This window comes from Echiichthys vipera, assembly GCF_963691815.1.
Source record: "Echiichthys vipera genome assembly, chromosome: 16".
Lineage (NCBI taxonomy): Eukaryota > Metazoa > Chordata > Actinopteri > Perciformes > Trachinidae > Echiichthys > Echiichthys vipera.
The window spans coordinates 4,361,299-4,384,992 of NC_139841.1; the positions used below are offsets into that span (position 1 = coordinate 4,361,299).

At 42.5% G+C, this 23,694-nt stretch overlaps 2 protein-coding genes across 3 annotated transcripts in view; both read left to right on the plus strand.

The window, feature by feature from the left end:
* Window positions 1-11,441, plus strand: part of LOC310958743 (early estrogen-induced gene 1 protein-like) — a 42,119-nt gene extending 30,678 nt beyond the window's left edge. The window contains exons 6-12 of one of the 2 annotated variants that reach the window (XM_083929825.1): window positions 2,079-2,125; window positions 2,620-2,780; window positions 4,670-4,801; window positions 9,147-9,360; window positions 10,337-10,458; window positions 10,554-10,623; window positions 10,711-11,441. In XM_083929825.1, coding sequence (XP_083785951.1) covers window positions 2,079-2,125; window positions 2,620-2,780; window positions 4,670-4,801; window positions 9,147-9,360; window positions 10,337-10,458; window positions 10,554-10,623; window positions 10,711-10,756 — 792 coding nt within the window. In that variant the 3' untranslated portion in view covers window positions 10,757-11,441. The remainder of the gene's footprint in view (window positions 1-2,078; window positions 2,126-2,619; window positions 2,781-4,669; window positions 4,802-9,146; window positions 9,361-10,336; window positions 10,459-10,553; window positions 10,624-10,710) is intronic. The other variant, XM_083929826.1, reaches the window with a different exon arrangement.
* Window positions 11,442-17,611: 6,170 nt separating this feature from the next.
* Window positions 17,612-22,069, plus strand: dpm2 (dolichyl-phosphate mannosyltransferase subunit 2, regulatory). The gene is made up of 4 exons (XM_083930286.1): window positions 17,612-17,645; window positions 18,322-18,411; window positions 20,680-20,782; window positions 20,896-22,069. Exons 1-4 carry the CDS (start codon window positions 17,643-17,645, stop codon window positions 20,949-20,951), a joined length of 252 nt encoding a protein of 83 aa, XP_083786412.1. The 5' UTR covers window positions 17,612-17,642; the 3' UTR covers window positions 20,952-22,069.
* The last annotated feature ends 1,625 nt before the right edge of the window (window positions 22,070-23,694 follow it).

Genomic DNA, 23,694 nt, shown 5'->3' on the forward strand with positions numbered 1-23,694 from the left:
TCAGGATGTTAGTGTGTTAGTACAGGTAGAATAAGTGTCAGGATGTTAGTGTGTTAGTACAGGTAGAATAAGTGTCAGGATGTTAGTGTGTTAGTACAGGTTAGAATAAGTGTCAGGATGTTAGTGTGTTAGTACAGGTAGAATAAGTGATAGGATGTTAGTGTGTTAGTACAGGTAGAATAAGTGTCAGGATGTTAGTGTGTTAGTACAGGTAGAATAAGTGTCAGGATGTTAGTGTGTTAGTACAGGTTAGAATAAGTGTCAGGATGTTAGTGTGTTAGTACAGGTAGAATAAGTGTGAGGATGTTAGTGTGTTAGTACAGGTTAGAATAAGTGTCAGGATGTTAGTGTGTTAGTACAGGTTAGAATAAGTGTCAGGATGTTAGTGTGTTAGTACAGGTAGAATAAGTGTCAGGATGTTAGTGTGTTAGTACAGGTAGAATAAGTGTCAGGATGTTAGTGTGTTAGTACAGGTAGAACAAGTGTCAGGATGTTAGTGTGTTAGTACAGGTAGAACAAGTGTCAGGATGTTAGTGTGTTAGTACAGGTAGAACAAGTGTCAGGATGTTAGTGTGTTAGTACAGGTAGAATAAGTGTCAGGATGTTAGTGTGTTAGTACAGGTTAGAATAAGTGTCAGGATGTTAGTGTGTTAGTACAGGTTAGAATAAGTGTCAGGATGTTAGTGTGTTAGTACAGGTTAGAATAAGTGTCAGGATGTTAGTGTGTTAGTACAGGTAGAATAAGTGTCAGGACGTTAGTGTGTTGGTACAGGTAGAATAAGTGTCAGGATGTTAGTGTGTTAGTACAGGTATAATAAGTGTCATGATGTTAGTGTGTTAGTACAGGTAGAATAAGTGTCAGGATGTTAGTGTGTTAGTACAGGTAGAATAAGTGTCAGGATGTTAGTGTGTTAGTACAGGTAGAATAAGTGTCAGGATGTTAGTGTGTTAGTACAGGTTAGAATAAGTGTCAGGATGTTAGTGTGTTAGTACAGGTAGAATAAGTGTCAGGATGTTAGTGTGTTAGTACAGGAAGAATAAGTGTCAGGATGTTAGTGTGTTAGTACAGGTAGAATAAGTGTCAGGATGTAAGTGTGTTAGTACAGGTAGAATAAGTGTCAGGATGTTAGTGTGTTAGTACAGGTTAGAATAAGTGTCAGGATGTTAGTGTGTTAGTACAGGTTAGAATAAGTGTCAGGATGTTAGTGTGTTAGTACAGGTAGAATAAGTGTCAGGATGTTAGTGTGTTAGTACAGGTAGAGTAAGTGTCAGGATGTTAGTGTGTTAGTACAGGTAGAACAAGTGTCAGGATGTTAGTGTGTTAGTACAGGTAGAATAAGTGTCAGGATGTTAGTGTGTTAGTACAGGTAGAATAAGTGTCAGGATGTTAGTGTGTTAGTACAGGTAGAACAAGTGTCAGGATGTTAGTGTGTTAGTACAGGTAGAATAAGTGTCAGGATGTTAGTGTGTTAGTACAGGTAGAACAAGTGTCAGGATGTTAGTGTGTTAGTACAGGTAGAATAAGTGTCAGGATGTTAGTGTGTTAGTACAGGTAGAACAAGTGTCAGGATGTTAGTGTGTTAGTACAGGTAGAACAAGTGTCAGGATGTTAGTGTGTTAGTACAGGTTAGATACAGAGAACATCGTCGGCGTGAGATGTAGAAAGACATGTGTGTATCAGATGTAAGCAGACATGTGAACGGGTGTATATGATGTAAACAATGTAAACATGCAGTAGACTGTTAAAACAGGTATAAACAGAACTGTAGTGCAGAGAAGATGTAAGTGGACAGTGATCGGATTCAGATGAGGTCAGACATGATACATGTGTGTAATGAGCAGACGTAAACAGAACTATAGTGCAGTATTAGAGTATAAGTATAATATATAACTATAAGCTAAATAATAAAGTGATAGTGGTGCATGGCAGGAAAACAGCAGTCTAAGTATATGCTAGCTCTGTGTAACAGATGAATACTGAAAAATAAAGTGACCATAGTGCTGTGATGGATACAATATAAGACCTGATAGACAGAATAAAGTGGAGTAGTGCAAGTAACACATCTGTTTCTTTACAGGTAACAATTGGGATGACTCTTCTGTCGGGGGATCCCTGCTTTAAAACGTGAGTTCCTCTTTGGGAGGGTTGCTTTTTCCATTGAGCTCTGTGTTTGTGTTATTGTTCATTATTTCATGTTAAATATGATGAGTTCTTTCAGTATTGGCTAACTAGCATCCCGTTGGTCTTCTGGTTTCCCTTTTTGAATGACGAACACACAGTTGGCTGTCAGCTGTTGCCTTCGTGGTGTGTTCAAGTGCCAGTTTTTGGGCTAAACACAGGCAAAGCAACGCAACACAGTCACCTTTCACATTTTCCTTGATGTTGGATATCTGGTTAATGACCTCCATGAGCTGTGTGTCACCCCCTCTGCTGCTGCAAGCACTGAGCTTGTTGATAAGCAGGACCAATCAGAGGCCAAACTTCAATTTCTAACTCTCCATTGTTTTGAGAACCCCAGTGTGCACCTGTTCCTTACCTCTCCAAGACAGACCCAAAAGAGTAAATGTGAATGTGGTGACTTTTTATAATTCCTAATATTTGTTTTGTTCCACCATCAGGCCTCCCAGCACAGCCAAATCAGTCTCCATTGGAGATGAGGACCCCACCCTGCAGCTGGACTGTAAGGGTGAGAGCACTGATCCCACAGTGCAGCCAGTGGGAGGAATCATGGAGGGTCCTCGCACCTTCAAATCCAGACAGTCCTCAGTACGGAGCTCAGGTAACTGCTCATTATTATTGTTCCCTGTGTGTCCTCTCTAACCAACTGGAATTGAAAGGTAATTCTATCTCATTCCAACTTATTTTTTGTAGTTTTTCAATCAATTAGGTTAGGGAATAGGGAATAAAGTGATGTGGCAACAGGGAAGTTTTTTTAGTGCCAAATCATAACAAAAGTTATCTCGGGACACTTTACAGAGTAGGTAAAGACCACACTCTATGACTTATTTATGATTTACATAGACCCAACAATTCCCCTGTAGAGTACAGTGGCAACGAAAACCTTCACTATAACAGACAGGAACGTCAGACAGACCCAGCTCTGTGGAGGACGGACATCTGTCTGCACCGGTTGGGGAGGAAGAAAAGGAGAGAGAAAGACACACAGATAGACAGAGAGATACAAAGACAGACAGAGAGACACTTCCAGAGATGCAAGCAACCACAAAAGTAACAGTAACTATAATAATATCAATAGTAATGTGAATATGACTTATATGTTAAGACAGTTAATACAACAGAATAGAAGAAACAAGCACAGCTAAGGTGATAGAATATGAAAATGATAATAATTATGGCGGCAAATGATAAGCAGTGGAAATAACAGCTATGATACCATGCCAACAGTTTACCCAGATTATCTACACTATTTGATCTGGAGGCCAAACTGAAGGTGGTTGTACCTGAATTGTTGATAATAATCCCTCACTGCACAGGAAAACGCTGTGCACACATATGGTACTGCTGGTAGGTTTGAAATATGTTTTATTACCTGGGGGTTTGTTTACAACCTGTAAATGACTGCTCAGGCTCTATCTTTCGCCGGGCACATGGCGCAGCACAAATATCATTAGTTTCAGACGGGCTCAGTTGTCTTTTACACGCACATCACTTTTAAAACCTTTTTTTAAACAGCTGTGTAAGTAGCACATGTAATTGTTGGAGCATTGCTATCTTAAGGCAGGAGAAAGCAGTTGCTCTGTTGCCAACAAAACCTGTTCTAAAGCCAATGGTGCAGTTTATTCCTGTTATTTAAAGGGCACATTGTTTAGATAGTAAAATCAGTGATGTGAAGACTGCAGTCATATCTGCTGCCCTGTGGTTAATCCACATTTGGATGGGTGAAATAACACTGTACATCATTAATCAGGAAAATATGAACCGCGTTCTCTAAAATGTGACAGAGCAGCTGCACCGCTCTGCCCATTTACGCAGGAGGAACACTAAGTTAATTGACTATTTCAGAAGCTAAAAGTTTAGTTCTGTTTCCTCTGTCAAGTTTATAACTACAGTTTTTAGTTTTGATACTTAAATGTCCCATGAGATTTGCTGCAGTGACTTTTTTGCACACATGGAAATGTTTAGCCTCTGATCATTAAAGAAAAAACTCAATCATAAATACATCATTCAAAAAGCAACAGTCTACAGGGGGAGCTGAAATAATTCCTTCACATGGATGGCAGGAGGATGATTTAAGTGTACAAGTGGATTGGGATAGCTTCAGAGCTGCTCCATGCATCATGCTTGTTTAACACACAGAGACAGGCAGCAGTGCTGCTCCTCCTCCTCCTCCTGCTCCTCCTCAGTTAAACAAGTTATTGGTGCATTTGCTCATATGCAGTCGAATGTAGTTGTTGATGGGACAGAGGACTGTGCACCTAGCTTTTAAAGGGAATGGGGGATGACGCTGGTTGGTTTCTTTCATGTTATGCACAAAACACACTGTCATGTGTCAGTAAGAGAGACAAAATACAACCCCTTCGATCCAAAATATGCCCCGTGGAACTAGTAAAAGTGGAGTTGGAAATTAAAGGCTCTTGAACCATAGCTCATTTAAATGTGCCTTTGTGTTTCTTTGTGTGTGTGCTTGTGTGTGTGTGTGTTCTGCAGGCCTTCCTGAGGAGGGAGAGAGTGTGTCCAGCCCAGATGAGGTCTTCCACACTGGTCATTTCCGCAGCTCGAGCTACGCCAGCCAGCACAGCAAGGTCTCAGGTCAGAGAGCTTCCTCATGCTACAGCCCAGGTCAGGAGCTTTGCCTTCATTGTGCCAAGACCAGGGAAATGACACCTGAGTGTTACTTCCAACACAAAATATTTGACAGAGGCCCTAAAATTGAGATTGGGGAAATAATAAAGAGTGACTGTAATGGGTGATTGTACTGCGCGTCCGTAAAGCCTGTTCACAAGGCTGGATTACAAACTGGGCCTGGGCCTTTGGGTATTGCAGAAGCAAGTTTCCTAATGCATTGAGACAGAAAAGCCTAACCAGGGACAAGGGGTCGCAAATTAGCCAGGGCTAGAAATCCTATATGCAGTGCATCTGTATCATGTCATTATAACCTGTCACAGTGTATCCAAAATAAGTGCCAGAAACAGCAGCAGCACTGTTGTTAGGTCTGTAGGGCAATAATAATGATGATAGGGAAATATAATTATTGAAAGGCTACAAAGACTATGATGCTTTGGATTTTCTAGATTATGTATGAATTTATCAACAGATTAATTTAAATTGATTCATTGTTATAATTGAAATACATACATTTAAATTTTGTCCTGGACCAAAAATTGAGAAGAAAACTCCCCTAAATGGGGTTTGCTCTCCTCCACTGACACGATTAGTGACTCCTTGTGGCTACAATTTGAAAACCCATCTTTTTTCTTAGCTGATGACAAGTGAGAGCTACTGATATTATGAGTTGTCCATCTCAAGTTGCCTAGCGGGACACTCTAATCAAAGAGCAGTGTCATATACATTGTTTTTTACATTTTAGCCATTTAGCCTTTGTTGTATGTACTGCGGAGGTTTGGTGTTATATATATATAAAAGCACATCACAATTCTGCAAAAAGGGTAAAAAGGTAGAACATTGAGGAACAGTAAGTAATTACGATCATGTATACCAAGGTGTTTTCTTTTTCTTACTGTTCTATCATCTTATCCTGTTTGTCTTTATTCTCCGACTTTACCATGAAGAGCTTCAATATAGCGTCCTTAAACATCAATGGCATAAGAGACAGACAGAAAAGAGCGCTGGTATCTGAAGTTGCACTTCAGAAGAACCTGGATGTGTTATTTTTGCAGGAAACACACACCACTCCTGCCGATGAAGTTGACTGGGGCTTATGGTGGAAGGGCCCTTCTGTTCTCAGCCATGGCTCCAATAACAGCGCTGGATGGCTGTTGTCTTTAAAACTGCAGCTAACGTAACTATTTTGGCCTCCACTGAAGTGGTGAAGGGTCAGCTTCTGATCCTCAGAGCTGAAATTGAGGGCTCTGTGTTCTGCTTCGTTAACATCTATGACCCTAATCAGGGAGCACAGAGAGTAACTATTTTTATCCAGTTAGACAATGAACTGAGGAATAACAGCCAGGACCAAATAATCATCGGTGGGGATTTTAACTGCACACTGGATTTTACAATGGACAGGACAAGTGAGGAGCCACACCCTCACTCTTCTAGAAGTCTACAAGCTGTCATCACTCACTTATATCTGCTGGACACATGGAGAATCAAACATCTACTATCAAGACAATACACCTGGGTTAGATGTTATAACAATAAAGTCAGTGCAGCAAAACTGTATAGGATTTACATCTCAAACAGCCTGAACTCCAGATTAATCTACAGTAATATCATCACCGTTGGTTTCACCAATCACCATCTGGTTCTTACCACATCAATCATCACACCAGCTGAAAGAGTGAAGTCCCTCTGGTCTTTTAATGAGAAACTTCTTCAGGACAAATACTTTTGCCAAAGCTTTAACATGTTTTGGCAGCAGTGGCGGCTAAAGAAAAACTGCTGTTTTGTCAGCAGTATACATCCTATTCCACCACTAGGGTTAAAGCTGCAGTGGAGGCACTTGAAGCCAGCATTCGTGGTATGGAGCAGGGTCTTCAGAGAGTCCCTGATGCAGTTGTGGCCCAACAACTCCAAGCCGTGCTCTCGCTGTTGCCAAAAAAAGGAGACATGGCCCTCCTAAAGAACTGGAGGCCAGTTGCTCTCCTTTGTATGGATTATAAAATGCTTCCAGAGCCTTGGCCAACAGGCTTAATAACATACTGGAGCTTATCGTTCAGCCTGAACAGACTTACTGCGTTCCTGAAAGATCTATTATGGATAATGTCTTTTTTATGCGTGATGTCATCGACATATGTAGATTACACAATGTTGACGCTGGGATAATCTCCTTGGATCAGGAGAGAGAATTCAACAGGGTGGATCACTTGTATTTGTTTTCTGCACTCAGGGCGTTTGGTATTGGTGAAGGGTTTTTGCCATGGGTTAGTTTGTTGTATAGTGGTGCACAGTGTATGGTGAAAATGGGAGCTGGGCTGAGTCGGCCAATTCTAGTGCAGTGAGGAATAAGCCCTTACTGTGCAGTCTGAGGAGTCTGCCCAGGGGTCTATCACTGTCGGGTTCTATTTATCTCGATCGTTCAATTGTTGTATCTGCATATGCTGATGATGTTAATGTTTTTGTCTCTAACCAAGAAGACGTTCGGTTTTTGCAGGAAACCCTTTCTCTGTATGTGAAGGCCTCTTCTGCCAGAGTAAACTGGGCAAAAAGTTAAGCTTTGTTGGTTGGAGAGTGGCAGGATAAGGCAGTGCCCATTCTGCCTGGTTGACTTGAGTGGGGAAAGGAAGGCTTGAAAGTTCTGGGGGTGTTTTTGGGGACTGAGGGCTTTCAAGCTAAGAACTGGGAGGGAGTGAAGGAAAAGGTGTGCGCTCGGTTAACTAAGTGGAAATGGTTGCTACCCCAGCTGTCCTATAGAGGGAGAGTGGTTACTAATAACTTGGTCGCCTCGACCCTTTGGCACAGACTTTTTGCTTTGACGCCACCTAGAGGTCTGATCGACGATATCCAAAGGGATATTGTGGATTTTTTCTGGTCTGGTCGGCATTGGGTCCCGGCAGCAGTCCTTTACCTGCCTGTAGCTGAAGGGGGACAGGCCCTTGTGAATATCCAGGCGAAGATTGCTGATTTTAGACTGCAAACAGCAAAAAAACTTCTTTATGCCTGTGGCCCAGGATGGCTGGACACAGCCAAGATTCTGCTAAGGCGAGCTTGCAGGTTGGGCTACGACAAACAGCTTTTTCTTCTACAGCTCAGCAAGGTGGACCTTACCGTACTGACACCTTTTTACTCCTCAGTCTTGCAGGCTTGGCAGGTGGTAAAGACTGCAAGTTCCAGGAATGTGGGTTTTTGAGGAACCGCTATTTTTAAATAACCGCCTAAGACCACAAATGCTCGAGTCTGCCAGCCTGCAAAACAGTCAGAGGGGCTGGTTTTACAAAGGTGGGCCATTTGATGAGAACATCGCCTGTGGATGACCCACTGCAACATCTCCTTTCTCAGGCTGGTCACCAGAGTGGTGGGAGAGGCTCGTGCAGCCCTGCCACAGTCCCTGGGGGCTTTCGTTGAGGATGCCACCTTGTGTGACCAGTGGATCAAGGTCAGCAACTACAGTTTCCCTGCGTTGTGCATTGCACCAGCTGTGGGGGACTGGCAGGAAGGAGAAGCCTCAAGAAGTTTCAGGATGTAGGAAAGACAGAAATGTATCAGCTCCTTGTGAAGTTGTTGAACCTTGTCTCCTTGGAAGGAGTAAAGGAGTCAAGATGGACTGAGTTCTTTGGTCCAGACTCTTCCCCGAAAGGCAGTTGGCGTTGCCTGTACAAGGTGCCTGTTGAAAAGCGGACAGCTGACCTCCAGTGGAGGGTGGTGCGTGGGGCGATAGCTACAAACAGGTATAGCACCTTGATCCAGAGTTAGGGGAGGGATGTGTTTTCTGCTTCCAAGCTGGAACACTGGGACATTTGTTTGTCGAATGTCCTCGTCTGTCAGGCTTGTTTCAGCTTTTAAAAAGTTGGGTGGAGGGTTTTGGGGAGGAGTTTTCTTTTGCCTTATTTATTTTTGGTCCACCACACAAGTACACAAGTACTGTTCAGAAGAAGACTGTGCACCTCCTGCTAAACTTTTTGTCCGGTGCTGCTAAGTTGGCTATCTGGCTAACACATAGGAACCGGGTCCAGGATGCTGGTTGTGTGGAGCCGGTGCCTGTTCTGGCAGGATTGGTGAAAACCAGACTGAGGGTCAAACACACCTATTATACAATGATGGATAATATGCAGGCCTTTAGCCATATGTGAGCTCTTGGGGAGGTGCTGTGCTCTGTGAGGAGTGATGGGAAGCTGATCATCAATTTTTAATATCTGTTTATTGATGGTTCGCTGGTTGTAATGGTTGTATTTCATTGTGTTTGAGGTGAAAATCACCTGGTGTAGCCCTGAGATAGTGCAAAAAAAAAACAACCTATCCTCTCCCCTCCCCTCCTCTCTTGTCTCTCCTTTTCTCTCCTCTCCTCCAGGCTATAGCACAGCTCACTCTCGCTGCTCCAGCCTGACTGACCTCAGTCACCAAAGGAACGCCTCCTCCAGCAGCAATGTCTCCTGTGGGTTGGCCCAATCCTCCCAGCTACCTCCCTCCACCCCCACAGAGCCACACCGACAAGCAACTCCCACCAAACCAGAGAGACCTCCTCTCCCCTCTGCGGCAGCCCTCATGTCCAACAGATCCTCCAGGTAGATAAACATAACTACACTTTTGACAAAACACATCTGCTCCTGCATCTGGTCCACAGCACTGTAACATACTGTAGGTGAGGAAGTGGAGGATTTTGTTGAGCTGAGCTCATTGTGAGGCATGTCTGGACTCTTTCACACTGATAAAAATCTAGGGTTGACTCTCAGGCATGTGTAAACGTACATGCCAGAAATTCTCCAGGTATTCACCCCACTCTGAGAGGAGTGTTCTGTTGGTCACATGGAAGCACCTCAGACTGAATGGAACAGCTTCATGAGGAGAGGATATGTGCTCCCAGTCCCTCTATAGAGTTATTTGGGCTTTTTATGTGGGGAAACCCTTTTAAACTAAAGATTAATCATAGCAGAGTATGTTTGCAAACTTTGAAACATGTCTAAAGGAGGACTTTATGAATAAAGACTTATTTTTTTTGTTTTGCAGTTTATTAGAACATGGCTTTTTTGGCAGTGTTGTCATGGAGATATGACCTAAACACACAGACTAGAATGTTTTTTGTCCCAGGCCTTAAACAGGTTTAATGATGCTGTGTAAACGGCCTGTTTAACATGGGGGTCAATGAGAAACTGCTCTGTTATAAAAACCTGCCCCTAGTGGACACTCAGAGAACTGCAGTTTTTGGCACTTCCTGATTGGATCAACCAGGAAGTCGCTGTGGTGGGGGCTTGGTTGGAACTAGAAATCTAACCAAAACTAATAGCATTCCCATCAGCCACTACTGGAACCGCTACGTACAGCCACACATGGTGTTGACCCTCAGTATTGTTGAGAGATGGATGCATTTGGGTTGCAAAGGGACGGGAAGTTGCCCGTAAATTTCGGCAAACTTTCCTGAACTTTTCCATGAAATGATAAGCTTTTGAAAACTTGGAACTTCCATGGAAATTAATGAGAATATATGGAAATGAAGGGGAATCAACGTGACTGTATGAGAGAATCTCTGTTGTTGTTTATCAGGAGAAAGAAGGACACTGTGGAGAGGCAGCCCAGCTGGGTGGACGACACCCGCATTGATGCAGATGACATCGTGGAGAAGATTGTCCAGAGTCAGAACTTCTCTGACAGCAGCAACAATGAAGGTAGGACGGTGTTTAAGTTTTCAGGATTTAGTTTAGGCTCAACATTGGTGTAACACGGTGGTAACTGCTCTTCTGGATTCCTTGTTTTCCTTCAGACAGCAACTTGAGACTGTTTGTGAGTAAAGATGGGACCACTGCCCTCAGCGGGACACAGTTGGCCAACAGGTACGGTACACAGTTTTACAACAGGTACACTAAATAACTGCGTCTTTTTACAAACTGAGCTGATCATGTGATTCTGTGTTTTCATAGAGGAACACCTGGTGTTTTTGAGCCAGTGGTCATCGAGACTCACTGAAACGTCTACAGCCTCATCAACTGGTGAATGATTCTGTGCGTGGGATTGTCTGTGTCTGTATGTGCAAGTATGTGCATACATGTCTCCAGTGCATACAGCCTGAAATAAGACTGCTGTGATATAGATATGGAACCTTTCTAGTGTATTTAATCAGGTGGTGGGAGGTTTGTAACACATTATTCCTCTATTTTCTCAAATATTGGACGTGTCTTTTTTTAACCTCAAATGAAGATACTAGCGAGGCCTTTATGTCCATGTTATATTATGTACATTTGAGAATATTCCGATCTGTCACCGGTTGCCGTGGTAATTAACATTGTGCTTGTCCTCTACGTATCTGTTTGGAGAATAGTTGGAGGGCTGTAGTCAACCAAAGGAAATCTTGTTGACTGAATTGTACCTACTCTTCAACCAATCAACTGGTCGATGGGGAAAAATCTGCATGTTATCACTAGATTAACTAAATAGTCCACAGTGCACTGATCACTCTACCTGCTAGAGTTGTGTGTCCACCAAAGCATTTTGTCCTGAGGGCAGTGTGTTTTCTTTTTAAGCTCTTTGGAATGGGAGCACCGCATATTTACACCCTGCAACAAACCGCAAAGGTGACGAGGTGCTGAGTGTCGATGCTGCACTGAGCGCTGCATAAAATGTCCAGCTGCGCTCATCACTGCCCCTGTCTTTACCAAGTTGCTAAATCAGGGCAGGGAGGGGTGGGACAAATTAACTACCACAAAGAAAGAAAAGAAAGAAAGCATTCCTCTATTAGTCCTGCAAGGCAAAATAATTTTTTTTCCCTCTGTTATATTACACAAAGGCCAAAAATACATGTGCACACACAAGACGTATATATGTATTCTAGCTTCATTCTAGCCTGTAATCTAAGCACCGGATATTATTTGAGAATTTACAGTAATCCAATAATCATTTCCTCTACTGTGTGTGTGTGTCTAACCAGTGTCTGGCTCAGTAGGTTCATGGAGTTAGTCATGTTCTACAGAAGTTTTAATGGACACAACAGGCTTGAACCCAAAAGACATAAAGTGTGTCAGTGTACGATAGAAGTTTTCCTTTACTGAGGTCCAAAAACAGCCAAGACGGGTGCAGGCGAGCTGATGAAACGGGGGTTACTGCAGGGCAGGAGGGAGTGGCTGGATCACAACTGACAGGGAGAGTCGTATATGGTAGAGTAAACAGAGAATGCACCAGCTGAGACGTGATATTACTGTTCCTGCAGCAGACCCCTCAAACAGTGTCATGGAGCGTAATCCATCATTTTAACTGAGCTCATTTTGACATGTAACAGCAGCAAAATCACAGGTTATCAGTAACACCTGTGATTTAGGGCCCGTCCACAGGGAGACACGTTTTGAAAACGCCCCCCATGGCGTTGTGGTCTGGACGGTGAAAGCTCATACTTTGTTAAATGATGGAGTCATTGCTCCACCTCTGAGCTCTGACCCCGCGGTGTCATATAACAACAACAGTGCTGCTGCGTGAGAGGAGAGAGACGGACCCATAGACTGTTTACTGAACTGGACTCTGAGCCACATGCACGGGAATGAATTAGGAAGATCACAGATTTCTCCCTTTTCCCTGATGCTCTGGATAAGGAGCTAAATTGGTCTCTGGTCTCTTTTATAAATAAAGTTCTAAGAAGGTGTTATAAGTCTCTAAATGTAGTGAGACAGTGCCCGTCTGTGAGTGCTTTGGGACGGGGAAGGGGCTCCCAGCAGCACCCTCTGCTCGTTGAGGACACTAACTGCAGAGTGATTGGTGCATCAGAGTCCAAAACAGCACCAAAGTCTCCACTAACACCAGAAACAGGGACACATTTCTCTCTAGGATGGAGGAGGATTTGGGAAGTCTCCAGATTTGGAGAGAAACTCTCTGGTGTTTGGATTCTCCACAGCGTCTCCCCGTCTCTTCTTCTCCGATGTTGGTGTTTTTTTGTGGCAGTTACAGCGCCACATCCAGGCCTGGCATGTGTACTACAGCGCTTTAGTCGGTTTCATTGATTTCGTGTGGACGCAGATATTTCTTGAGCCGAGGCTGTGTGGACAGAAAGCTTTTTAAGAACGACAGAGATAAAAAGGTTTCTTTCGATCGTGTGGACGAATCCTTAGACCACAAACTAGCTGAATCGGCAGAGCTCATCGTATGTCTGGTCCCTCTCCCTTCCTGGGGAAGCCAGTCACAACTGATTATCTCATGTGGGTTTAAGACAATAGCTGTGCTTCCATTAATGTATTTTAATTACCGCTCCGCTCAAAGTCTTTACACTGGGATGACGTCACAGGTTTTTAAATTGCTTTTCTGGGCTGATCAAATATGAATGTAGATTCATTTTGCCTCACATGTTTTCAGAAAAGCATTTTAGTCACTGTACTGCTGTAATCTGAGAAAGTTTGTGACCGGGCTGCCATTTTTTCCTAGTTTCAAAATGGACCAAACTCCAACTGTTGCTCAGTGCTAAGCCATTACTTTACTCTACTTGGTTGTAGGTCTATCTAATTACATCCAGAGGCATTTTGCTCTGCACAGTTGATAACACCCCCTTGGAAATTGAAAATAAGCCGAGAGGTTCCAGACGATGCCAGGCTACCGGTGCGTACTATGACAAGTCAAAATGTCTGCTGTGAAATAGGCCTGGGAAAGAAATTTGCTTTCTTGCCTATTTGTGTGAATCGCAGGTGATGAAAATATACAATCATTCATTGTTTTTGAACAGAGAACAAGTCTTTTCTGGCAGAAACACAACTTCATCCTGACATTGCATCCACAGCCCAAGGTTAACAGAGACTCATCAGGGCCATAAATTTCAATAAGTCACTGAGCACCTGAGCGGACCATGAGACCCAGTGTTTCACAACTGGGTACAGTGTTGAGATCTATACAATACAACTTGAAATTTCTCTATCATGAGATACATACATACTGCACAGGCTAATAACAAGAGCGTTAACGTCTGGAGTTCACTATTTACATCTCACTGCGGTCAGTTCATGTGATAGTTGCCCCTGACTGATGACCACACAAGTCAAATATGAGTTAATCATAATGTTCTGGCCTCATGAATTGACTATGACCAATTGCAGCCTGAAAGGCTCTTACTGAGGGCAGACCGGTGTCCTGTAGACAGAGTCAGAATCAACCTGGAACCGAAACATAAGCTTTTATCCTTTTATTATATTTGAATTTTATTTGATCACTGTAAATTCATACTGTATATAATATACTATTTTGCACATGTGTACTCTCTAAGGAGGATTGTTAGAAACCACTAAAAAGAAATGGATATTGCACGGTTGTCTAAGATGACAATATGATAAGATTTTAAATGTCGTTTTTCATTCTGATTCCAACGCTCTGTTTATAGGACAAAATTTCATTTGGTGAATCTGTCAATCTGCTCCCATGGGACAGTCTGTTTTCATATGGCTGGCCATATGAAACTACCAGTACTTTGAATTTGAATGTTCTCATAGACTATCCATGTCCCAACCCAATCTGCACATAAGGATCCCAGAATAGCTGAGCCCAGAATGCAACTATTGTATGAGCACAGGACAGGTTCAAAAACATGTTACATGGCAACGGCTGCATAGAAAAGTTACTTAGAACTGCATTCATTGATTTTAGCTGCGGAAGAAGCTGCAAACACGCTGACATATTATCACATTATAGAATTGTTACGGCTTATGTGTTAGCAAACAGCTGCTTCTTTACGCAGACACAGAGACATCAGCCTTCATCTGGAGTTCCTGACCTCCAGATGAATGTCCAATATTCTCTCTCCTTTTAGTTCTGCGTTGGTCTCCACCACCAGAAAAAGATCTGTCTCTAGCTGCTTAATGCTCCACTATGTTCACCAGCTAGTCTTTAACGGTGTCTGTCTGCTGTTTGTTGCCATGCAGGTAGAGTCCAGTGCCTTCATCAAAGCTAAAAAATGAGCTAAAAAGACCATCCATTGTTAGTATTTAGAAAATAATGAGTGCAGCTTTAAGGTACAGTCTTTTAAGATGAATTTTTCCCTTTGAAACCGCAGCTTGTGCCAGTTTGGAGGATCTGACTGGCAGTCAGTCAACTTCATTGAGCCAAAGCTCAGATTACTGGACCTGACAAAAAAAAGACTGACCTCTGGTTCAATGCTGCCCTGCACAATATTTACTAAAACAAATTCATTGCACTTTGAAGTTTTGGCAGTTTTTGTTTTATGAGGGTGCTGCAATATACTTTAGGACTGTAACTCATAGTATATTCATTTCTATTTTTTATGTAGTTGTAAAGCTTGTGTAAAGTCTATCCCTGTCTCCTTGTGTGTAGTCTGGCTCACCGGATGTAGAGCACTGGGATCAAGTCTGACATCCGGGGCATCAGGCCTCCTCCATCATCTCTGCCATCTATTTTTGCAAGGGCACTGTGGGCCCCGGACGGTTGTGATTGCTTTAAAGAAATACTAACAAACCAGAGGGCTTTTTCAACCATATCCTGGAATGATTCTCTGGTGTAACCAGACCGTAGCCCAAAGGGTTGTGGAGAGGTCTGGCAGTGTGGGACTACTTTGTGTATAGAGCTTACACTGATACTGTAGGCCGGGTCTTGGCTGTACTGAGGTCAGTTCCACAACCGCAGCAGCACAAAGCCCCTATTTAACCAGAACTGTACACAATACTGTGTAGATGCTCACCACAGGACTCACTGTGTGTTTGTGTCTGCAGTGTGTGCATTTTAAAGTGAACTCTAGCGTAAAATCATCTCACGGTAAATAAGCCATGGAGACAATTCTTTTCATGTAACAACTATTAACGGAGAAATCCCGGAGAGTCGCTAACAGCCGAATGCAGCTAAGACACTGATTAGCTCGGGGCAGTACGGGGAAGGAAGACCCTGGGATGATTTTACGCTGGAATTGCTAACACACTGTATGTGTGAATGTGCCACTGTATGCATGCAGGACATGCATGTCGGACTGACATTTTTATATTTGCTCTGGTCCATCCAACGTTGCACTAGATAAATTCTGCTTAGTATAAATACTAGGATCTATTGTAGGCAAATGCTGGTGAACATAGGGGGTCTTGGGGATGTCACATAGAGTTCCAGTCATAGTTTTCCATTGCCGTCCACACTGAAGCACAAAAACAAGGAATATTTATACAGTAAAGTGCCGAGAGACAGTAACGCCCAACCCCCCACTGCCATTCCTTTATCTTTGAACAAATTTTTTCTCTTCCTGTCTCTTGTAGTACTCCACAAATGTAGTTCTCTACAGTATACATGGGGCCAGGCCTTCCCTGTTCACATGGAGCATTTAGAGTTTTACTCAAAGAACCATGGTTACACATGTAACCATCTGATCTGTTTGCCTTTTATTTTCAGACCAGCGGGCTGGTCTACTGATGTGTTCAGAATTCTATGTAAAAGCTAATATTGTATGGTTAGATGGGACTGAAAGGATATTATTTACAGTGGAGGGTGTGGTCATGAGAGGATACATAAAGTAAGGGACATGTTGTGTTGGGGAATTGTCTACTACTGTGATTTGTCCTTTGTACTTGACCCTGTGTGACCTGTGACCTTATTAATTACATTTATACAACTAAAAGTTTTTGCATGCCGTGAAAAACATATTTTTTTCCCTGATCATTTGAAATCATACAGAATTGTTGCATAATTGAATTGTAATCACAATGCACTTGTAGCTGTGATACTGATTTTATTTGGGAGGTGTTGGTGAAGAGGATATAGACATAATTTGGTCTTCTGTAACTTTAATTCAAATTAAGTTCACAAATTGGACTTATCAGACTTGTAGATTTATACTGCATGCATAGAAAACACTTCTGTGAGCATTTTAAATAAACACATTTCTGTCTACCTTTTTGGTGAATTTTTTGTTGTGCTCAAAACTTCCAGGTACAAATGTTTCCTCTCCTTGTATTCAGATTCTGGTAAATACATGTAAAAGTCACAGCTAGAGTGTAGATTATGATGCCGCCTTGAAAGGAGCTACCACATCTTATACATACAGATGAGCACTGATCTGACTACATGAACATATTTTTAGTTCCAAGATGTACAACATCAATGAAACAAACCAGAATCTCCAACAGCCCACGCCGTACGCTGCAAACTGCTTCTGTAAGAAAATGGCGTATGCATATGCAGTCCTCCCTGCAGTTTCATTCTTTCATTTTGTCTGAAAATGTATTATCAGAGATCAAAATATGTATAGTAGTAAGAGTAAATTCAATTTCCAAATGGATTTGGGTATATCACAACAGGCTGCTTCGAAATGTTTAGCCACACTATGAAATGTATCAGAATAATAATAATCCCAATAGTTCCCATTTGGACAACGATTGCAGCGTTTTCAAACCAATCCTTTCACCTCTGCTCACTCTCATCCATCACAGTTTAGCTGGTGACTCATGAACGGGACTACGTAGCACGCTGATACTGAAACAAAAATATGACAGGAAATAAACTTTTAAGATTCATAAAATGTAACTTCAAATAAGTTTAAGTATTTTCTTTCGAAATGTTGTAGTATTTTGATAGTATTATATTTATTTATAATGAATGTTTCCTTTTTCTATTTTGGAGATTCTTTCGAGTACCAGAGAGCCAGTGGTACAAGTGCCACAGTTTGAGAACCGGTGCTATAGACGGTGTAATGTAATGTGAATGTATGTGCGGAGGGGGGCAGTACAGCTCCGTAATGGATGCAAACTGCCCTTAAACCCCAAAGAAGAAGAGCAGGAGGACCGTGTGGTTCGCAGGTAAACCAATAGGGGGCAGCAGAGAGCCCCAGGTCGGCTTTACAGACGGATTTAGCAACGGGAGGAAGAAGAAGAAGAGCCGGAGACGTCAGCAAACAGGAATGGTAAGAAAGATAATGTGATTAAACTCTAACAAGTGAATTCACGGCAGCTCTTTGGAGCTAGAACTCCCAAAAACAGACTGGGTGTTTGGACATTTCCATCTGTAAATGAAGTCCCGGCGGCTAACGCACAGTTAGCTTCTGTAGCTAATCTTCACAGTTAGAAGAAACACGTTGGAGACGTCAATGGTACTAACGTTAGCTCGGTCCGTGAGTTGGTTGGCATTAAATCGAGCATAAGTAGCTTTCCGTCTCCATTCAGGGTGTAGCCAGTTTCACACCAACACCGTATAAACTACTTAAGACCTTCACGATTCTCTCAACCCGAAAACAAACAGCCCTGCGTCCGTCACACATGTAAACGGGGGCTCCCAGCCTTTAAACACCGGTGAACCGCAGTTTGGTGAAAGAAAATGTACCAACACAATGTTTGGAAGTGTGTTTAAAGAGAAGCTATTCTACGACATCAACCAAGTCAACGCAAATAAAGATAACAGATAAAGAAGTGGCATTCACCAAGACTTATTGTGTATTATTGCTGCTTCGAGGACCTTCAGCCTTGATGAGTGTATTTGCTGAAAAAGACCGTAGGATGATTTTAGGCCGGAATTCCACTTTAAGTCCTGCCTGTGCACCCCCAAATGCTGTCTGTTCAGTGTTCTTTTGTTTTTATTTTCAGGCTACAGGAGTGGATCAAGCAGTTGGCATGAGCCTCGTTGTCTTCAGCCTCCTGCTGTTTACATACTACTCTGTCTGGGTCATCATCCTGGTAGGTTCAGTTAATGTTCTTTAAGTTGGAAACCCTTCTTTCAACTGAAAACTTGTTTCAGCTTTAGAGGTTATAAATCTATTTCACATGCAGGTCTTTAAGACCTTAAACCTTGTCTTCTAAAGCGGACATATTGTCTTTCAGAGGCTATAGCAGACTTAGTTTTAAAGCTAATGTGAAGACATTGGTATGAGAGACTAGATGGGACCAACAATAACACATGCTCGCTTGTCAGGAAGGGGGGTACAAACGTCCCACTTGGGCTAAATGTTGGTACGGGAAAACTGGCATGCCCACTTTCAAAGGGGTCCCTTGACCTCTGACCTCAATTTATGGGAATAAAAATGGATTCTATGGATACCTATGACCGTCCCCTTTACAGACATGTCCACTTTATGATAATCCAGACAGTTTGGGGCAAAATCAATGTGTCATTTTGTCCTATTCTAAAATGGAATATTTTAATATTTCTGCCATAAACAGTCATGAGTTGTATAAATTGGCTCTGACTGGAAAGCTGAGACTCAATAGTAAATGGACTTTCTAGTCTTCTGACTACTCAAGGCACTTCACACTATAGTGGCGTTTCCATAACCCTGGATGAGGTGGGTCTATCTCGCCGAAACGCCCCAAATTTGAATGTGCGTCTCCAGAGAGGCTGTTTGATCGGGCTTTTGTTTGTTGTTTTTGTTTGTTTGGAGAGCAAGTCTTTTTTCTCCCCTGAGAGAAGCCTGGTTGCTGATTGGATGTAGCTCTCGGCAGGATGTGACGTGTGGTAGAACAGATGCCACAACAACATGGTGAAGTAGAGTAGACGCTTTTATCCAGTGCTGAAGAAGAACACAGCACAGAAAATAAGCACACACAACTTTGCATGGGCTTGTTAAATGAGTGCTGCAACGGCCTTTGGTCCTTTGCTGCATGCTCCCTCTCTCTGTCTCTCTCCCATTTACACACACCGCACTGAGCTAATCCTGAATAGAGAGAGGCTTTATAACATGCTCCAGTCTGCACCGGTGCAAGCCTGTCTGTCACTAACACACACTTTTACAGCAACTAGGATTGTTAAGGTTGAGTGTTTTCTTTCTTGTTACTCTACTACATGAGTTGACGTCATGAATCATACAGACCACCTTAAATGTCAAAATGATGAAAAACTTAAACTTTTCATCGGAATTCTTGAACAACATACATTTTAATAATTGATGTGTTCAGGATGCTTTTGGGCATTAGGTGTGTAGCCCACATGCATATGCAGCTCACATCCAAGAGGGTCTCATTTTCTAACACGGATCATTTGAAAGCCCCGCGCCTGTATGCTTCTACAGTCTCACTTATAGGGGACAGACACTGCTGATAACAATGTCAGTGGCAAAAACAAGCACTTTGTGTGCTGGTGCCCTGTTTGATTACATTGCAGATCAGTTCACAGCGGCATGGCTGCAGTGCTCCACTCAATACTGGACCACTTTCAAAAAAGTTGTTGCCATTAGTCACTTACACAATAGGCGTGTTTCCATAAGGGTAAAATGTGGCCCCTCGGAAAGTTTCAGGCCATTACAAAAAAGTGTGTGTGTGTGTGTGTGTGTGTGTGTGTGTGTGTGTGTGTGTGTGTGTGTGTGTGTGTGTGTGTGTGTGTGTGTGTGTGTGTGTGTGTGTGTGTGTGTGTGTGTGTGTGTGTGTGTGTGTGTGTGTGTGTGTGTGTGTGTGTGTGTGTGTGTGTGTGTGTGTGTGTGTGTGTGTGTGTGTGTGTGTGTGTGTGTGTGTGTGTGTGTGTAAATAGGAGAGAGAGCAGCAGCACTCATTTAACAAGCACAAGCACAGATCATTTTCTGTGCTGTGTTCTTCTTCACCTCTGGATAAAAGCGTCTACTCTACCTCACCGTGTTGTTGTGGCGTCTGTTCTACCACACGTCACATCCTGCTGAGAGCTACATCCAATCAGCAACCAGGCTTCTCTCAGGGGTTTGAGCGGCCGTTTGCAGGACCTGCTCTCCCACATGGTCAACAAACGGTCGCTCAAACGACTCACGTGCAAATTAGGGGCATTTCGGCACGATGCACCCGCCTCATTCCAGGTATAGGACACACCTAATAATACATGAGAAATACTACGATCCATGTTAAAAAATACCAACATTACCCTTTATTATGACTGTTAGACACAACATTCTGCTTTTTACATTGACATTTTAACAGCAATTTCAGCCTTTTTAAACCATATTTTATAAAAATGACATGTATAATGTTGTATTTGTCCTTTTCCAGCCTTTCATGGACAGTGATCACGTACTGCACAAGTATTTTCTTCCTCGGGAGTACTCAGTCATTCTGCCCGGCATTGCAGCAGTAATACTACTCCTCTGTATAGGTGAGTAGATTTCAATCTGAAACAAAGCACATGTTAAATAAAATACACACATGACTTAAAAAATTTGTGTCATGTCTATGTCAAAGGTAATACCACTCTCATCTTCTCCACAGGCGCCTTCACTGCAGTCATTATGTGGAAGAACCGCAAGCCCAAAAAAGTGGACTAATCTCAGGATGTTAGAGTGACTGATGTGGATGTGGATTTAAGCTTGTGAAAATAGCCTGGATGCTAAACTCTCTCTGGTCGCCCTACCTGTAAAATTGTAAAACCATTCTTTAATGGCTACTGAACAGCTGGCGTTCACGCTTCCAAAAGGATATTTGTCAGAAAGAAAGTTTCCTGATACTTTGATTCTATTTTGGTTCTATTTTCAGTTCAGTTTGACTTGATAGGCAGTAATCAAATGCTGTGTTTTAAAGCTACTATGTGTCAAATTTGAAAACCTCTGACTTCAGTGATGGTAGTACAGGAAAAGACATTGGGAGTCATTTTCTGAAAGCAAAACTGCACCAATGAGAATAACCTGAAAAAGATCACATAAAAATGACACATGGTGAATTAGTCCAAAGCCTTTGAGATGTATCTGTAGGGTGGTGCCAGATTGTTGTTTTGAAAGATTATTTTTTGGCAGTTTTCTAAGCCTTTTATTAGATAGGACAGACAGGAAATGGGCTGAGAGAGAGAGGGAGACATGCAGCAAAGGGCCGCAGGTCGGAGTCGAAACCGCGGCCGCTGCCTCGAGGACCTTCAGCCTCTTTACATGGGGCCACTGCTCTAACCACTGTGCTGGATTGTTTTGAACTCCTGCAGGTTTAACTGCTCCAACTAAACACTTTTAGGGCTGATTAACTCTGAAAGACGCACTATCACAGACCTGAGGAAACTCCGAACGACCCATAATGCATCACTCTCTGTCAAAGCCAGTGTTACACCAGTACTCTCTCCATTCTCAAAGAAGCTCTGATGTCTTGTCCTCAAATGTAATACAACCCCCACCATTTAAAACATTTTTTCCATACCATCTTTTCTTTGGGCCAATAATTAGCAATAGTATAGCAGGGTGGTAGGAGGTGGCATATGTGTGAAATAGGTCTTCGATTCTGTAAATACTGTGACAATGTGTCCATTTTTGTATGAATGCTGTTAATTGTAAATTGCTGTGGATGCAAACCTGCATTTTGTCTGGCACAGAAGTACAGTAAGGCTGGTGATGTTACCAATGGTCCTTTTCCTCTGTTCTATAAACTGTTGATGTTGGGAAACATGTTTTTCTTTGTTTATTTACAGCCCACCGGATCAGTGGATGCAGTCGCTCTATTAGCAATCATGCTAAATGGTAAATCATGTTTCCAGAAAAGCTTGGATGCTTCAAATGTGAGCAGAAACACAGTGTGACGAATGCATTGAAACCGCATATTTAATTGGAAATAGCACAAAGACAACATATGAAATGTTGAAATTTCATTGTTTCTTCTTGACAGCTAATGATGTCATCGCCCCACCATTTTTGCAAATTATAACTATTATTATTACCATCGTTGCACATTTTTGATCTGTTCTAAATGTACCCCCATCCCTTTGGCCTTCATCTGGACAACCTGCTGTCTCAGGGTTTCACAAGGTCCAACAATGAACACCAGTCAACACCAATGACTGGGAGGGATCTGAAAGTGCTCTCTGATTTTGCTATGAGTGCTTTTGATGACTATAGGTATTTCAATTTTTAATGATTCTGTTTAGATGTGAAAGTTAGAATTTATTTACAATGCATGACAAATAATGATTGAATTAGAGTCTTTGGGGTTAGACTCCATCCAGACTTCATGTTAAAGGGGTGGTGAAGCTCAGGGTAGAGCAGGAAACACAGATGGAGTCCAGACACTGGTGGTGGTGGAGAGATGACTGGGATGGATGCAGTGGAGAAGGAGTCCAGATGATGCAGCTGGAGACATGGAGGTGGGTGTTTGCCATAGCCTGAGCCTGGAACGACAGCTGGCAGCACAGAGAGAGAGCACTTTTATACTTTTGACAGCTACAACCTGATAGGAAGGAGATCCCTGATAGGTTAGAGAGAAGTGGTGACCCCGCCCCCAATTAGCTGACTGTTAATGTCTCAGGAAGAAGGTGACAGCAAGAGAGATGAGGGGGGAACAGTCTTCCTGTCTGAACTTTCGCTACATATAACAGAAAAATCTTCCAACAATGGTATAATTTTCTGATTATTTTGGGAAAGGTCTTAAAGAGTGCATCAGCCAAGGTGTACAAATCGTTGCTAGGTAGCCCGAGCTGTTGGAAAAGCAACTAAACGTTATCTAATGACAAATCTCACAAATCACTATATGCACCTTGGTTATGTCACTGGCATTTTTGTCCTGCTCATTGTATGGTCATGATGTACCCTAGCTCTTTAGTGGGCGAAATGGTTCTTTTTCTGATTATGGCGATTGCTGTAAGACTTCAAGGGAAGGGAAGCTCATCTCCCCCTAAGATGTCACCATAAAAAAAAAGTGGTGAAATAAGTACTGCTGTGTGTACATTTCATTGACTAAATACGAGCTAGAGAGACTTCATCTTCAGTTCAGAATCATCTTCTTATCACAGGTAACCAGAGCAACTTCCTCCTCATTCATCCCCACAGCTCCACAGCGCTTTACACTGTCAGACAGGAGCTGGAGCACATCCATGAGCCCATGAGTCAGGTTCCCTTTGTGGCATCATTCCAACCAAGCCATAGAACCACATCAATGTATTAGACAGCATAGTTTAACACTTTATGGATTTATTTATGCAGTGTATCATTATTGATTCAAGGCTAGTTGTTTATTCACAGTCACATACTGTAACTGTGTGGTTCATTTACATGTCCCCACCACTTTGTATTAGTATAATTTGATGAAAATATTCTGAAA

Excerpts from the sequence above, each read along its gene's own strand:
- dpm2 (XM_083930286.1), top strand. Across the intron at positions 18,412-20,679 it reads CTGTCTGGGTCATCATCCTG|CCTTTCATGGACAGTGATCA; the intron begins GTAGGTTCAGTT and ends GTCCTTTTCCAG. Across the intron at positions 20,783-20,895 it reads AATACTACTCCTCTGTATAG|GCGCCTTCACTGCAGTCATT; the intron begins GTGAGTAGATTT and ends TCTTCTCCACAG.